At 39.5% G+C, this 17,448-nt stretch overlaps 1 protein-coding gene across 2 annotated transcripts in view; it reads right to left on the reverse strand.

Annotated features, from left to right (window-relative positions):
* Nucleotides 1–17,448, reverse strand: part of GRAMD1C (GRAM domain containing 1C) — a 50,657-nt gene that overhangs the window by 14,255 nt on the left and 18,954 nt on the right. For both annotated transcript variants that reach the window (XM_052704992.1, XM_052704990.1), the window contains exons 4-9: nucleotides 13,744–13,847; nucleotides 12,574–12,669; nucleotides 11,356–11,436; nucleotides 6,031–6,149; nucleotides 4,754–4,874; nucleotides 1,188–1,350 (exon numbers count right to left, since the gene is read on the reverse strand). In XM_052704992.1, the coding sequence (XP_052560952.1) occupies nucleotides 1,188–1,350; nucleotides 4,754–4,874; nucleotides 6,031–6,149; nucleotides 11,356–11,436; nucleotides 12,574–12,669; nucleotides 13,744–13,847 (684 nt within the window). The remainder of the gene's footprint in view (nucleotides 1–1,187; nucleotides 1,351–4,753; nucleotides 4,875–6,030; nucleotides 6,150–11,355; nucleotides 11,437–12,573; nucleotides 12,670–13,743; nucleotides 13,848–17,448) is intronic.

Consider the following 17,448-nt stretch of genomic DNA (forward strand, 5'->3'; position numbering starts at 1 on the left):
GGCAACTGCAATAGGAAACAGACAAGAAAAAATCCTAAGCATGAAGAAGGGAACCTGTGAGAAAAGACTGAAGCTGTGTGACTAGAAAATCCTGCTCTGAATAAAAGAGATTTATCCTGAGGGTGGGTAGAGAAATAAAAGCAGCATAAGTTCAGTTCTCTTTTAAAGAGACACCTCCAGTTTAATATGCTCTCTTTGCTCAGCATCAGTTGCAGGGATGACAGCTGTTATTTGCTGCTATCACTTCGGCACACAGCAGCACAAAGACAACAGGACTATTTTCAGTCTGTTTCATTGCATACCTTTACTACCAAAGGCTGAAAGAGGCAGTACAAAAAGGAAAACTGCAAAATCTCTCAACACCAGAAGGCTGAAGCTTTCTGCAGCTTTATAGGATACAACTGAGATTGAGTAAACAATCTGCAAAGCCTGTTAAACATGTACGGGATTAAGCAGCAAATTGCCCAAATATGTAGACTCACAAAAATGATACAGCTTGATATGCATTGAGTTGAATTTGAACTCAAGAAAACAGAAGCAGTACTGGTGAGCAAAAGGAAAGCTAACTGAAATATAAATATATCCTCAGGCAAAGACCACAACTTGCAGGTGGCCAATTCAATTGATTATTTTGAAAGCTTTCCTAGACACTCCAATGATCCCAATCTAACAGCATGTACAAGCACCTTCAATTGCCATCTCTGAAAAGGCAGATTAAGAGCTGGCCTCACGCTTCCTGCCAGCAGATGATGACAGTTCTTTCTCTGTGTATGAAAAAAAATTAGCAGTGTATTCAGAAGCTGAGCTCTTCTGTCCTTCATTTGGACACATGTCACTGTCATCCAGTCGGGGTGCAAGGCATGCTCTGGCCTTACTCTCTCCCTAGGACATGCAAAACCTCTCACGCCCATGAAAGCATGAGAAGTGAACATCACATTGTCAAAAAGTGTTTAATATAAGATATTAGCAACTTTTTACCCACCAAAGGGAAAAAAGCATAATCAAAATTTCCACTTTAAACACCTCCAACATTTTTTTTCTCCTCTTAGAATAAGACATTTTTGCTTCAACTCTGTGAAATACTGAAAAGGCTTACCAAAATCAAAAAGGTCTCCAACTTACTCTACGAGTGAAAGGGGACAAGAATAAGGCCATCTGATGGATTCCAAACAGTTAAAAGAAATTACCTTCTTCACTGTCCGAGGCACTGCTCTTCTCTTGAAGATTTTCATTCTCATTCAGATCCAAGGATTTTTCTAAAGATCTGCTTCTGACTAGCTTAACAGATTTCCTTTCTGAAGATGGAAGGGGGCTCTTCTTTATTTGTTTCTCATTTAGAGACTCTTCCACCTAAAAAAAAAAAAAAAAAAAAAAAATGAAAAAAAAAAAATCATTAATAATCATAGGCCACTGAAAAAAAGAAAAAGTTATTTTCAAAGAAAAACAATACAACCAAAGCCAGAAATTCTACCTGCTCAGTTACCACACAGTCAAGCACTGATTTCCTCCACCTCAGCCAGCCTCCCTTACTCTTTATCTCAGACTTTCACTTTACCCTGGTAACAAGACTTGTTTATCAGCTTTTCTTACCATGAGCCACCTTAAAGAGGCAGTTTACTCCCTATTACAGTTCCTTTCCCTGCTTCAATGCTGGCATTTATAAACTCATTAATCTAACGCAGCAATTCACTTCTCATTTGTCAGATTCATTTTTATACCATTTGAAGAGTCCAACAATCCTAAGGGGAAGCACAGTGAGCAGGCAGAGCACCCCTTTTTCACTAACATTTGGTCACTTCAGTTGAATATTTGTTTGAATGTTCTTACTTTGTAGGGCTTCATCACCTTTTAACAAAGCAAAAAAGATAAATAAAAGAAAAACAAACAAATGCACTTCATAGAGTCATGTTACCTATAAAATGCTACTTCTAGAAATAAAGCAATGGAGTATCATCTATCATTTCCAGTACAGAAGCAGAGCATGCCCCACCACACCAGACATTGACTCAGTGATGCAGCTCTGAATCATGGGCTACAGTTACTGGGTGTTCAGCTTGCACACACCTTGAGAAGAAATTGCTAGTGAAACCACATACACAAGGTTTGTGCATTTCAAACTGCCACTTAAAACGTTTGTCTAAGAGTTCTAGTTCTCATGCTAAGCCTTCCCTTAAAGCTCCCATTGCATTCAGTGAAAGAACTGGGATCAAGAACAGTGAAGTCCCCATAGGCAGTAGCACACAGATGGTATTAAATGAGGTTTCCTTAACTGAGTAGCTCCAATTAATTGCAGTAAAGATTTATTCAGCACTGAGTCAAAACCAAAAGCAACCGCTGCTTGAATAATCATCGTGTTCTTCCTGTACTACTTGACTTTTTTCAAAAGACAGACCATTTACTATTTTGTGCAACAGAGAACCATTAGCAGAAGGTGCATGGCTGGAAAACAGACAAATGCGAATTTGATCACAGTATAAGTGAGCAAAAATATTCCCCAAAGGTAAAAAAAAAAAAATATTGCATCAGCAAAGACAGCCAATTAACAAATGCTGCTACTGAAAGGAGCTACATGCCTGAAGTTATACTCAGGTACACAATGGAAATGAGGATAATAACCAACATTTCAATGATAACATTCTATCAACACACGAAAAAAGGAGAAAGGAACTAGTAGTGCTGAAGTGTCCAGTACTGCTGAGCTCTGTACCAATGCATTTCTGTTTTTGACCTGCCAAGAGAAGGCTACAGGATAGGGAAAACCTTACAGAGCCTTCTAAAGAGGAGCAGAAGGAGCAAGGTGGTTTCCATACAGAGATGACCTGCACTTAGAGCAGACATGCCACAACTGGCATTACACAGACTTCGTTTAATCAACCACAGACAGCTACTGATAATAGCTTTTTCCAAGACAGCCCAAGTGATGCCAGCCAACTCCTTCATTAGTTCAGATATCTTTCTGAAGCGAGCTTGTGGATTTCTTTTGTCTGTCAAAGCAGTAAGGAAGGAGTTAAGCCTTTTTCTCTCCAGCCTTTGGAAGGCAATTATGCTGTGCATCATCAGTGCAATGATATTTGATAAAAGCTTTCTAAGCACTGCCCTCTCCTCTTACTGCCCTTGTGCTTCTACAATATCTGCTATAATCCTGGGCTGTGGGGAGAGCGTATGCATTCTTTAGAAACACCAAATGTTTAACACAAATATTATGTATTTTAGTTACACTAAAATAATAATCACATTTATCAAGATTGATGCTTTACACTATAATTAAACAACTTTTTTGAAGTGCAACTATCCAAAAAGAATCCTAAAATTAACCCTGCTCATAGATCAAATCCCTGGGTATTTCTGCTTACCTACATGCCCAATTAGATTTAGCACCTGCAACTAACATCTCTGGGAGCAACACCTAGTAGGTAAACAAAACACTTCTCTACACAGAGCCATTACTTTAAAATGACTTGTTCTTGTGCAAACAAGATTTAAACAAGTCCAAATCAAGGCTACAGGGGTAATTTTACTTACTCTAAAAAGACAGAATTCCAGCAGCATCCACAGTCTTCCCAGGCCTCCCCTTCAGCTTTCCAAAAACTCTTGTTTTAGACTCCTAGGACTCAGGGACACCCTTTGTAGTAACTAAGCTTTTAACACAGGTTTTGTTCACTGGGTATCAGTCTCTAGCCACTAACCTGCATTTCCACTGAACCATTTAAAGCCTACTTAAAAGCCCAAACAAGTTTTAGGAAGTAACAAAAGCCAAAAGACCTTAATGATAGTAAGCACTGTTACAAGCATCTCCTTTCTTCCCTCTGAATTTTTCCAAAGCTGAAACAGCAACTAAGTAGCTGACCTGAGAATAGCGACAGGCTTTGGTGCTCTGTTTGCTTTTCCCTCCCTTGGGGTATCTATTAACCAAGAGAAAATGCCTGTAACTGTTTAGGACTATAACTGCACATAGTAGCCCCAGGAACCACGCTAAATGCTGTGCGCAACTCAGATACCGTTACTAAAGCATTTGCCCTCTCAAATAGAGAATTACACTTACAAATTCATTCCACACCACAAAACCACCCACGTTTGTTCAGTTTTTATCAACTGAAAGGATGAGGAAAACTCATCCTAACCAAGGGTGGTTTTGTTTTTTGGTTGTTTTGTTTTGTTTGTTTGTTTTTAATTTCCTGCTTTCTAAATGATCTCCGTAAGTTTAATTAAGCAGGGATAAAGTGGAAGAAAAGAGGTTTCATATATTCACAACAAAAGACTAGCTGAACTCTGAAGGCAAGGATACATAGCATAACTCACCCTCTAATAATCCTCATGTATAGCAGGCAAAAGAGCCTTGAGGAGATTTTTTAAATAGAAATAGCACGAGCAAAAAAGCATTGGAAGTTAACATAAGTACTGCTTTCATAAAGCACTTACATAGAAACGCACAGCGTGCATAGGAAGATGGACAAAACATGATTAGTCTTGTTTTTACAGCTGGGAAGACCAAGGCCTAAACCTCAGCATTATGCAGTGAATTAGAAACTCACACCAATGATGTTATCTTATCCTGAAGTTTGCTTCCCAAATATATTCTTGAAACCTGACAGTATTCATATCCAATTTCTGATGTGAAAACCTTTTAGGCTATCAGGAACTCCCAATGAATTTCACAAGTTACAATTCCCATGCATTTTATGTTTACAGATAGACAAGTTCAACATATTTCTTATCAGTTATGAATAGCAAGAAAGATTGAGTCAGCACTTACGCCTGACAACACGTGTCTATTGAGTGACTCTCCTTCTGTTTGAAGTGTGGATTCCCGAACTAAACCAGCTGTTTTAGATAGTTTGTCATCCCTTTCTCCAGGTTCATCACAAATGCTAGATCTGTCCAAAGGAAGAAATTAGATGTATTTGGAGCCACATATGTATCTGTAAGTAAATAAACTTGGCTTTCTAAAACTGAACAATGCAATTCGCATCTCCTTTTTAAGCTTTTAATGAGCAATTCCTGCACTCACACAATAGTTATTCTGCTAATATTAACAGCTACCAGCTAAATCCTCCCACATCAACCTCATTAACCTCTCAAGCCATGCTTCTCACCATAACCACCTCAATAAATCCAGCTTTTGCCTATGCTGTTAGTAAAAACAAAGCACAGGTGAGATAGAAAGCATGCACTCTGCAGAGAAACAGAGGTAGCCTTGAGTGAATTTAGAAAAAAGTATCTGAAGAAACACTGAGACTTTTTTCCTGCATCCATTATTCCTGAGTTGCAAAGTACTGCATTTATTATTATTATTTTTAAAACAGATAAAACCCAGGAAATACTTAATGGGACATTTTTTGAAGCTTGCAGTGAACTGTTTTCTTTTCCTATTACACATACTCGATAATGCAGGAATGAAAAAGAGATGCCAGTTACATTGTTCAATTTTACAAAGTCACTTACATGCAGATATAAAATTAAAACTCCACTGTTAGGATTACACTGACTGTTCATAAGATACAGGTCATATTTATTCCAAGAAATCAATAAAACTATTCCAGAAAGATATCTATATACAGTTTTCTTCTAATTCAACCTGAGTATCATACGTAAAATAAGCTAAGACCTGATACATAGGGACAACAAAGCAAGTATTTTAGTCTCCACAGAGTAAGGAAAAGCATTTGAACAGCAGATATAGCTCCATTCCATTCAGCCCTTCCAAACTGTTGAAGGGCATATAGATCCTGACCAAACATTATCAGGAGGAAAAGTTGATATTTAAGCTATCCTGCCCTCCCACCAGGCAAATCCAGGGGCAGCAAGGTCTTCCTATCTCCCTGTATAAGGGGCCTCAGCAGTGTTCCTCTTTTAAACAATGAACACAATTAAGTTTTTATGCATATTCAGTTTACGCAGTTCAGTTCTCTGCATAATTTTACTCTAAGCTTAACAGGTAAGGCTACAGCAGCACTTTGGAAAACAGTTTCTAAAATAAGAGAACATTTCTTCCCCATGAGTATATCAATAAGCTTTATAGTCTCCCCTTACCGACACTGCCCATTGTCCTCAGATGATGAGTGGAAGCTCTCCATCTCCTCAGTGTTCAGGCCCAGCTCAGAGCCATAGCTCTGGTGCACCAGCTGCCAGAATTCCTGCTTGGTCAGCCTCTGAAAGAAAGCGAGCTAGTCAAGAACTATGCTATGGAACAGTAAGGCACAGTAGGTAAAACAGTAAGAAGTTTGAATTACGCCACAGCCTTTAACCTTGCTTCTGACAAGGTCTGCAAGCATTTAGGTATCACATTTCAAGATTAGATTTCAGCATTTTGGGGAACTGAACTCCCATCTACTTCATGTTCCCAATCCATCACTGTTCAACCAATAATGCCAGACGTTAAAAAAAACCTAGCATTTCAAGAAAAAAACGCTTGTATTTGCATCTTCATTTATCACCAGCGTTTTCAGAAATATCTTCAAAGCGTCCCCCTCCTGAGTTTCACAAGACACGGCACAAAACCAGTAGCTAGCAGACAGCCACTCTTCCCTCCCCCTTTGATCCCGAACAAATTTTACAGATCCATGCCTGTTTCCTTGGGATGTGCAGACCACTCTACCAGCAGGGAGAGACTAGCACTTCACTCACTGCAGACATTAGTGCTAGCTCAGCCAGCAGTCCATCACACCAAGGTGGGGCAGCAGGTGGGACACTGCCACAAGCTCCATAGGTATAATACCTCGCCTCACAGCTAGCCACTCTTCTCTTTCCCTATAAGCTCCATGAATTCCACATTCTTTCTGACCATCAGGAAAGTTAGGGAAATGAGTTTTACAGCCAACTCATATCAGCAAAGTAAGCAGCTAGTTTCAAAGTCCACTTTTTCTGGCAGGAAAGGGCCAAACAAGAAAAAAAAAAAAAAAGAAATGCAATAATATTGTTTGTGTATTTAGTCAAAGAAGCCAGGCGTTACACTGGAAAATGTGCCGCAGCCATGATCCATATTGATCAAGGGAACAGAACCATGCTAATGAGGCAGTAACACAGGTCTGCTTACTATTTGCATGAAATGATCACATTAAATACTCGTGCATTATTTAAAGGGCTTTTAAGCGATCCTCTCCACCTCTTTGCTCTGCCTGCAGTGTTACACCACCTACACTTTTAGCCACCCAAAAAAGGCCGCTGCACAGGCACCAAGGTAAACGCTCACCTACATACGGTCGGTTCCTCACGCCGGGTCGCGGCCCCGCTCCATACGCTCCCCCCGCCCAACGCACACACAGACACACACAGCCCGGCACTTTCTCCTCTCACCCTCCGGGCCCGCAGCCGCCGCCCGGCTCCTCCCCGCCGCTCCCGGGTCACCCCGGCCCTTTCCCACTTCCTGCTCGGCGGCGAGGCCCGGCCCCACAGCCGCAGGGGCTGCCCCGGGCCGGCACCGCACGGCCCCTCGCCCACCTCCCTCACGGCGAAGCGCGAAGCCACAGGCGGTGTCGGCTGCTCCCTGAGGGGACAGACGTCGGGCTTTTCCACGAGCACCCTGCTGGCACAGATCGCTGCCTTTACTTGCACCAGGGACAAAGGAAGCGTTACAACACTGAACACGCACCTAGAGAGCGCGGGTCCTAACAGCTAGCACCAGCCTCCATTGCCAAGTGAGATTTCCTGCGGGGCACCACGGTGCTCGGCAAGCACCAAACGCACAGCTGCCTCACCTTCCTTCCAGGGACACTCTGTGTGCTTCAGCTTTCTCTTTAATTGGCTGAAAACAGACAGTGCCTACCTGTTTTTAAAATACGACTGAGGTACACGCTGAGAGCCCACCTGTCCACCAGAGATTAAATGGCTGCTTTCATTCTGTTACCCAGTAGTTCCCCAGCTTTTTTTCCAGTCCTAAGAGACCTGCCATGGCTAAGCACCACCACGCTCATCAGCACGGTCAGCATCAGTCTGCAGGCTTATCAGCCTGTTCTTGTACAAGGAACTCACTGGTTCACAGAAAGAAAAACTACAAGCTGTGCATTTTAGTGATCTATAAAGTTGTTTCCTGTGGTTTTGAAAAGTCAATACTACTAACTTCTGTTTCTAGAGCCAGGATTCTTGCAATCTACTCAATTATTTCTAGCTCAGTTAGATACAGTAAGTCATTAATAGTCAGCCCAGCTTCAAATCAGACTTGCTGTACTATAATCAGAAAAGATTAGTTCTAAAGGCAAAGAGGGCATGACTTTTCTGGCTCAGATTTCTGTCTCTGAGCAGAAGCAGTCTGGAGTGGCTCTGAAACTTGTAAAGCTGAAACTAAATCCAGACTACTCTGCCCACTCAAGGTGATGCTCTGTGCTAGATTATTTCTCAGTTCTTTATATTAAATAAAAAAAAAAAGAAAAGAAAAAGAAAAAAAAGAAAGGCTAAAAGCAGCAGTGGTGCACATTTTTGTCCTTTTAGCCTGGAACATAGTATCAGTACTTCATGTCACAGCAGTCAAAGTGGTGGCATCAAACAGGCTGTCCTACAAAATACCATAAGCAAAGCTACTGATTTTTACCCCCGCAGCTAAGGACAGGTGCAAAAGTAAAGACAAGATACTGCACAAATGTTTAATCCAGAGACACCCCACACACAAACACACTCTCAAACCAAGCAACTTTAACATGGAATGTTGCCCAATTTCTTGATTACAATGGCAAAGGGTAACAGTGAACACTCGGTTCAGTTAAAACTGCTTGAACATGAAGGTCAAAATCAAACTCAGCCCTCTTTGATCTTTAAAACAACCTCTGCTGAATGCAAAGGTGCAACAAGTCTTTTTCAAAACCTTGCCTTAGAATCTGGTTGATTTGCTGCCCCAGAGGATGTTTGCCATAAGAACCCGACTTCAACTGAAGTTCTGGTCCCTTCTCACACCCTTAGACTTATCTGCTTCAGCACCTGGAGACTGGCGCAAATCTCTATCAAGCAAAGCAAAGGAATAAAAGGAAAATAATCCAACTCTAAGGACAAGGACTCATGGGAATTGAGACAGAGTTAAGAGCCTGTTCTATTAGAAATAAGGAACATTGTGTTTGTTTGGAATTTGAATAATCTGCTTAATTATATTTTAATTTGTTCTTTCCCCCTCAAACTGGAGGGATAGTTGACATCCATGAACTTCAGGAGAACAAAGCGATAGTATAAATGCCATTGCTCTTTCTATCATTAACAACCATGACTAAAATTGTTTCTGCCAATTTGGAAAGCCTGTTGAAAAGCAGGAATCATTGCTGATTTAATAAACTGATGCATTATTTAAAGCTTCAGTGGATGGGAAAGCTGCTATCTGTTTTATCAAGGTTGGTGTCATGTCTCTTCCAGACCTACATTAATGATTCCCTTATTTTCCATGATGCTTCCCTTCTAAACAGAAGCATTTCAAAAACAGTGGCATGGTAAAAACCTAGAAGGTTCACTTTGACTACGTTTTGCAACAGGAATTAAATGTGGATTTCCCCCCCTCCCCCCCTCAAACAGAAGTCTTTACACGGACATTTTAAAAAGAAAAGTGCTATCTTAAGAGGAGGCTACCCACTGATTTAAAAGGAAACAAAGGTGAACCACATCAAGTACAGAGAAGCTACAAGCTACAGAATTGCAGCTCAGCTAAAGTGATCAGGAACCCTTACGAGACCATGAAGAAGTTAGAGGACAGCATCTTGGCCTAATTAAGCTTAGAGCAAATGGTTACACGTATTCCATGCCTTCCTCCTACATAATGCAATTTCTAATCCAAAAGGCAGACTTCACAGAAGACTAATTGTTGAACTGTCTATGAACGTGACACTTAAGTACAAGGCAAAATGGCCACAAGATGGAGATCTGGTAAAGAGCATGCTGACCCTCCTGAGAAGATCTGCAGGGGGTAAAAGCTTAGAGTATACTGGGTAAAGCAGGTAAGTTGCTCTTCAGAAGAAGTGAGACTGTGTAACACAAACTCAACAGCTAAGAAGTTCTGAAGAGGCCACAGCTAGCAACTGAAATCGACAGCTGTGCTAACACAATTTGAAGCACATGCAATTCCAAACCCCAGGATCAAAATCTGCAACTCTGGGATTATCTACCATCAGGTGGTGCAAGCCAACACTGTGACAGTTGCTTACAGAGTTTCCTTCTGACGAGACACGAATAACTTTATTTCATAATTTAACAGTACCACGTCATTGCCTAGACTGGTAGATACATTCCAGAGAATAATTAAATTATCCATAGGGTTTAAAACATTCTGCTGCTAGCAGAAGAAACATTAAAACCAGCTCCTTTTGGAAATGGTTCCAGGGAGATGATTACATTGTCACAAGCATCACAGACTCTGACAGGATCACTTTGACAACTACCTCCCAGAAACACCAGGCTCACAGCACTGCATACCACACCAGAGCCTCAGAGGTAAGACGTACCTTTCAAATGTATACTGTCCCTCCGATGAGGGCATGTGCTCATCTACTCAGTGCCTCTCTGTAACTTGATCTAGTTTGAATGAGCAGTAAAGATTTTCATAAACAGATTAATTTTGCCTTAATTGGCATTTTCCTTGATTTTGGTTATAGAAGTGCCTCTGGGCTGCCTTAACACTCATTTAAGCAAAAATGTATGTGGCAACTGTATCAGTACTGCAACAGCTTTAAGCCTTTGGGTACCACTACACTACAGACTGAAAGAGATATTTCAGTATTCAACTGCAAATACGTTGGAATATTTAAACAGTGAGAGCCATAAACAGGAAGGAGACGGTTTTCAAAAATTGCATTACTTACAGTGATGTTCTGCAACAAAATTATCAGTACATTTCTAGAAAGATTAGCTTATGTGCCCACAAATTGAAACATAAATCAACCTAACAAACAGGAGTTGCCAAAATACACTCCCGTATCATTCAGCCTACTTTTGTCGCATTTATTCAAGGTCAGGGGAATTTTAATGAATGGCTGGCAAAGGTTCTAACTTATCTGACAAGGTGACTTTTGGCTTTTTTTTTTTTTTTTTCCTTAAAAGGAAAAGGAAGTTTTCACTGAAAAAGACACTCGTTCTTTTGATTACAAGTTAGCCATAGAAATCTTGAAGGAAATATACACAAATACCTCCCTAAGTTAGTATAGAGAAGCATGCAACCTATCTTCAAAAATAACCAGCAAAGCTATACACAGCAGTATAAAAACAAAAAGGACAAGAAACTTATTTGTCATCTGAAGTACAAGGAGGCAAAGGAGACCATGAGGTTAGAATTCCGTGTCAAGACAGAGTTAATTTTTTCTTCAGGAAAGTCTCTCCCTCAAGATGCATCTCCATATATTACAAAAGATTCTTTTGTTATTTAACCACAGGCACCAGCACTTAGAAGCTTACCTTATCCAACAACACATTCTGCCATAAGCGAAAGATACTGAGGTAGCTTCTGTCTCTTGCACTGAACGATGTGAAGAAAAACTGTAGGAAAAAAGTATGAAAATCTCACTTGTAAGTATTTAAAGAAAACCACAATGCTTCCTTTTACCTTAAACATTCAAATGTTTTCAGTAATTGCATGTTCCTCAGTGACTGCATATTCCTCACACTGAACACTTCTTAATCACTTCTAGTAAGCAAGAATTAGATCTCCAGTAGTCAGAGCATATAAAAACTCTTGCTTGTCTGGATATTCAATTGCAAACATTTGTACCCCTCAACTAAATACATGAAGGCTTTCATCCACTTCCAAATGGGAAGTGAAACAAATGAGATGTATATGCCTATTTCTTAAAGGTCACAGCCCTTTCCATCCTACCTCTACATACTCCTTTTATTAAATCTTTTCACATGGGATGTGAAATTACAATAATTAAAATCAGAAATCAAATTAATGTGTCATTTGTAGTTTTAACTATTTAGAAGTTGGTTCAGTAGAGAAAAAAATATCTTCTTTGATGAAAGAAGTTAATGTTTTTAGAAGAAATTGAGAGGGAGCAGCCAAATGTGGAACAACAGGAATCATAGCCCCTTCAGAGAGAACAGCTCCAGAATCATCCTAGAAAATTATCTTCTGTATCCAGTCAAGAAGTCTCACTTTTGAGACACTGCTAGAAGAGGTATCATGAAATACACGTTGGACATGAGCATTCTGCATCACAGTTTTCAGTTTCATCCAAATTCAAGAAAACAACTATTTCTACCAAATAAAATTGGATAGTTTACGTGTAGACTTCTCCATGACTCAAAGCCCATGTATCACAGTCCTTTCACTTTCAGCACTTTCTTATGGAACATTTAAATCTGATGAGAACACAAAAATAACAAATCCAAAGACATTCTGAATTCATTTCCTGTATTTTTAGTTTTTAAGTAGACTTTGATAACTAGTAGGACAAGAATTCCCCTTTCAGGTTACTGCATCAGTGTTATCAGTGGGGTTTGTAATCAAGCTAGAGTTGATAGTTTGGTCTCTGTGCACATCAGCTTTCAAGTCTGCCTTCTAATTCTAGTAATGTTTAAAAACTTGTCAGGGAAAGCTACATATTCAAAACCAGAAGTGCTCAGTTCTGGAAATTATCATTTAAAAGACAAATGTATTTAGATTCAGGTTTTCACCTTTTCTCCTTTTGTTGCTATCTGTATGGCATTTGGAATGAGCCGAGCAGTCTTTTCCTTTGTCATGAAAGTGATATCCTTCAAAGCAATAGAAATCTAAGCAGAAAGAGAATAAATACATTTTTCAAATTTAAGCTTTTTTTCCAATTTACAGAATCATAAAACACGCAAGAAGAACTCAAAATTTTAATCCCAAACACCAGAATGAAACACAAATAAGATTTTGAAGGCAGTTGTCTCCATTTGCTAACCTTCACAGCAAGCATCCCAAATTTGGAGCAAATTAAGTTGATTTAAGAACAATTTCTTCTTTCATATTAGGATTAGAGAAGCAAGTTGTTCTCTCTTCTTTCCTTCCACCCTTGCAGCAGCACTCCACAATGAAGGGCAAAATACCAACTATATAACACCATACAGGCTGTGATTTCAAAAGGATTTTTTTTTTTTTTAAAGTATCAGGTCTACAAGAAAATTTTGATCATCAAATCCATTTGATGAAATTAAGCTTGATTTCTAATTGACTATTTCCATACCTTCTTAAGTACACAAACTACCTGTTGCCTGCACTGTATATGTCAAAGCAGATAGAATTCAAGAGATTAAGTTGTCAGCCTTCTCAGCTGCATGTTTTGATACATCACCATCACCTTTGCCTAGGCTACCTTCCATTTCTCTTCACTTCTTTATGTATTTATTCAGCAGGTTGCAACAACTGCTTTCATGAAAACTTAACTCATTAAGCTAATTTCAAAAAAAAGAGCCAATATATCATGAATATCTACTTCTGCTTATACTGATCAAAAGCTACACACCACAATGTGAGAACTTGTATCAAAGTTATTTTTCAGATTGCCTGTAGTTATTCTTAGATGCTGATACTTTATATATACAAATATATATGACAAGGCAAATCATTAAAGAACTGTAAAAGATCAGCTTTAAGAAGAAAACACTTGCCAAATGACTTCCTATACTGAATGACTGAGTAGGCTTATTTCTGCACAGACATCTCCAAGACTACCCTCATTTTATGGTGCGACAGATTTGCATTTCCACTCAGGGATATAGGCTCAGCATGAGATGGACAGGATAAAAGTCCCTCAAGCAGATCTTACATCCTGATACTACAAGGACAAAGAAATGGGTTTCAAGTACGCTAAGAAATCTTACTGTAGTCTCCCATCGGAAGATGTTGCTGTGGAAACAGAGCCAGTTTTCAGAGAGATACAAGCGTCCTTGCAGCAGGATATCCTTCTGGAGCGCACAAGCATAATCTGCAATAGAGAGAAAGAGCAACTTTACTCACTTACTGCAGCTCAGTAGACCCAAGCATGTTAACTTAAAAGGAGATAATGGTATTACAATACAAATCAAAACACATTTCTTCCACTCTTTTCAACTCTCATGGCAGACTTGCATTGGGTTGCACCCAAACTATTGTTTGGGAACACCTCAAAGTCAGAGTCAGTAGAAATACCTGTATAAAGACAATATTTCATACACTGACCCCCTGTGCCTTATCCTGTGTTTTCAGAGAAGAAGTAGGAATACATAGGAGAAACAGTCACAAGCATTAGTCAAGCATTGGAGAGCCTAAATAAAACAATACACAATTTATAGTATAACAGATTGTACTACCAACTCCTACGTAACAATTATTCATATACTGTAGTACAGCAATGATTTTCCACTGAACAGATCCTATCACTAGCTAAAGCTATCGGCAGAGTAAGACATTAAAAGACAGCTTGAAGCAATCCAGTTCTTTAGGCAGGGGATATTTTCATCACTTGACTGTCGTTTTTATTATGACACTGCCTCAGGCCAAAACATCCCTACTAAGGAATATTTTTCAACCGGAATGCAAATACCCATCATCAGATACCTGCTGATCAAAACTGAGATATGAGGATTTGCTTGCACTTTTAAGTCTTTGAGAGAATTTTCATCAAGAGCCTGAAAACTCAAACTCTTCCAGAAGCACTCAGCACTAAAGTGAGGATATGGAAATAAATGTCAAAGTTCTCTTTAGTCATAGAGAAAGAAAGTTCAGACAGACAGACCGCTTCTGAAAGCTACAACCTAGAGGTTACGTTCTGTTTTTTCTTACATAATAGGCATCTGTTCACACAGAACTTCAATTATTTCAACTGTAGAAGTATCAAAGTGTTTCTCCTTTTTTATTCTGAAAAACACTTTGCTATTTTCCAACCTATCATTTTTATTTTGTATGCATCAAGAAGATGAACACAGTTCTTGTCCAAGCTGCAAGAAGTTCAGAAGTCTCTCATCACACCAACTTAATGGTAAATCTCCTGGATTTTCCCTCAAGTGAGTACAAATGAAGTTTCTCACAAGATGCACGAAGCATACGTACAAGCCCAAACAATTTCACAAACTTAAATTCCAAATGAATACATTTCCAGTGCACGTTTAAAATTCAAGAAAAGTCCAAAACCAAAGTGCTGGAGAGATAGAGAAGGCAGCAAGAGTCTGAGGTTAAGGACTTCCAGAAACTAATATCAAAACGTTTCCATCTAACGTTTATGTTTGGGAGACTGGCTCCTATTTAAACCTATAAGTACTATCTAGCACTTTATGGGAGCATCTTACTACTTCTTCCTCATTCAGGTACTACTAGCCAGATACCCATACTAGAAACAATATCCAAAATAATACTCCTCCTTTCTTGCAGAGCTAGCACAAAATTACTCCCCTGGGAGGCTTGGGCGAGTGACAAGCAACACCATGACCCACCTACAAAAGACAATGTCAAAACAAAGGAAGAGGTTAGCATTTCTCCTTTTGTGTTATCAGATCCAGTAACTTAAGATGCTATCTGGAAACAATAATTTTCAGACAAATTAAAGTTAGTGGCACTCCCTTAAACTCCCCTTTTGAAAGTCTAAACCTTTTATTATCATAGAATTATTTCATATGATCTTTGAAATTTTCCTCCAAAGTTAATTCTTCCTATTTATTTCCATGAACATTACAACAGCTATAAAGCACAACTACTTTGATACAGCAAATTCTCAGCTACAAAACACTACTGCTCAGCACTGTCACCACAGTTTAGCTACGCATTTTCACTAGCTATAAACTGCATGCTGCACTCAAAAATCTGCATCAAGGAGATGGCCTGCTGTTTCACATGTTCTGTGACAGCACCTTTACTAGGAAAACGTTGCCCATGTCAGTGTGGACAGATGAAAGTTGAAAGGTGCCAAATCTATAGGTTTGACTAGGCAGACTATACAGTGAAGGTGACAGAATGGCCCAGCCAAGATAGGCAACATGCTCCACAGTCTTCAAACTGGTATGAGGCCTGATGTTACAATGTTGCAACAGAAAGGTTATCTTTTCTGGCTGGACTCTTTAAGGCAGAGCTTTCAGCTTAGTCACCAACAGTTTGTCCAGGCTGCAGGATATCCAGAAGGATTATCCCTCTCTTACCCTAGAAGAGGGTACACACACTGTACTCATCACTTTACTCACCAGGAGCTGCATCTTAAACTTTTCCCTTCAGTGGGGAATTCATATGTCACCACTCCACAGACGGTAGTTCCGACTCGGGCTTACAGTGGTGATACCAATATCTCATACACCAGTAATGATGCAACCCAGAAACTCACTTTCAGCCACATATTGGTTCAAGAGGTCCTGACAAATTGCTTACAGTGTTCTTTCTGCTCTGGGTAAACACTCATGGGATTCACCTGGTGCAAACTTTGTGATATTCCAACATTGCCACCGTGGTTTCTAATACACTGAAGCTGATATTCAGCTCTACAGAGTTTCCTGGGCACAATACTTTGATTCACACTAATGAACTGATCCAGAACACGGACCATATTTCATGTTGCAGTCACTACTGCTGAAATGCACCACCCACTGCCTCACTGCACCTTAAATTCACTGTCTAGTTTCCATAAATATTCAGCAAGCCAATGAATAGGTCAATAGGTGACTTTTTTTTCCCCCTCACGTGGAGAAATTCACCTTTGCTTCATCTACACTTCCATGTCAGATGCCATTTTGTCAGACTGCCCCTCTGCTGCCATCTGCCTCGTGGCAACAACATGTAAGGAAATATTGGTAGGAAGGTTCAGCCATACCACCACTCACTCTTAAACTATGGGCCAACATAATAAAACACCAGTTAATGAGCAGTTCTTGCTCATTACAGCAGAACAGGTTTTTTTTGTTGCATGCATTTGGCTTTTTAAAACAGTTAAGTTACAAGCAGGAATCATTACAGTTCTTTTGATGAACTACAGCTTCTTTGAGGAGTGTAAAGCCTGTGATATCTTTCTCTGAATCAAGCAAAAGAACAGTTCTTAAAATGGAAAATGCAAGAGTTAAGTGGCAGCATGTTATAGAGTAACAAAAAAATAAATAAATTATAAAATAGTAACTTTGCATCTGAGAGAAAAATGCAATATTGTTGACATTAATCATTACCAAATAATTTAACTGTTAATTAACTCTGTTAATTGAAACTGTGCTTCAGAATTTGCTCCACTGCTTTCTAAATCAGTCCTGTGCAAGGAGGATCATCAAATCAAACCTTGGAAGTAATGCTATCTTCTTTTGTCTTATTTCTGTACTGAACTTCAACATTTTTAAATGAAGAAGATATTTCAGAGTGTAACTGCCTCCTGAGCTGACAAAGAATAAAAGGATTTAACCATTTCCATGCAAGTGAAAGCCCTAATTTCTCTTTCATTAACTTGGAAGAAACTTGGCATGCAACAAGCATATACTGCCTCTCAATACTCTCTGCCTTGAAGGTTGCAAAAGATGAGATGTGAACTTGAGAAACAGCTACAATGCTGCTTCTGTATAACAACAATGCTCAGCTCTTAGTGCAGC

The sequence above is a fragment of the Tympanuchus pallidicinctus genome, unplaced genomic scaffold (genome assembly GCF_026119805.1).
Source record: "Tympanuchus pallidicinctus isolate F22 unplaced genomic scaffold, pur_lepc_1.0 scaffold10, whole genome shotgun sequence".
NCBI lineage: Eukaryota > Metazoa > Chordata > Aves > Galliformes > Phasianidae > Tympanuchus > Tympanuchus pallidicinctus.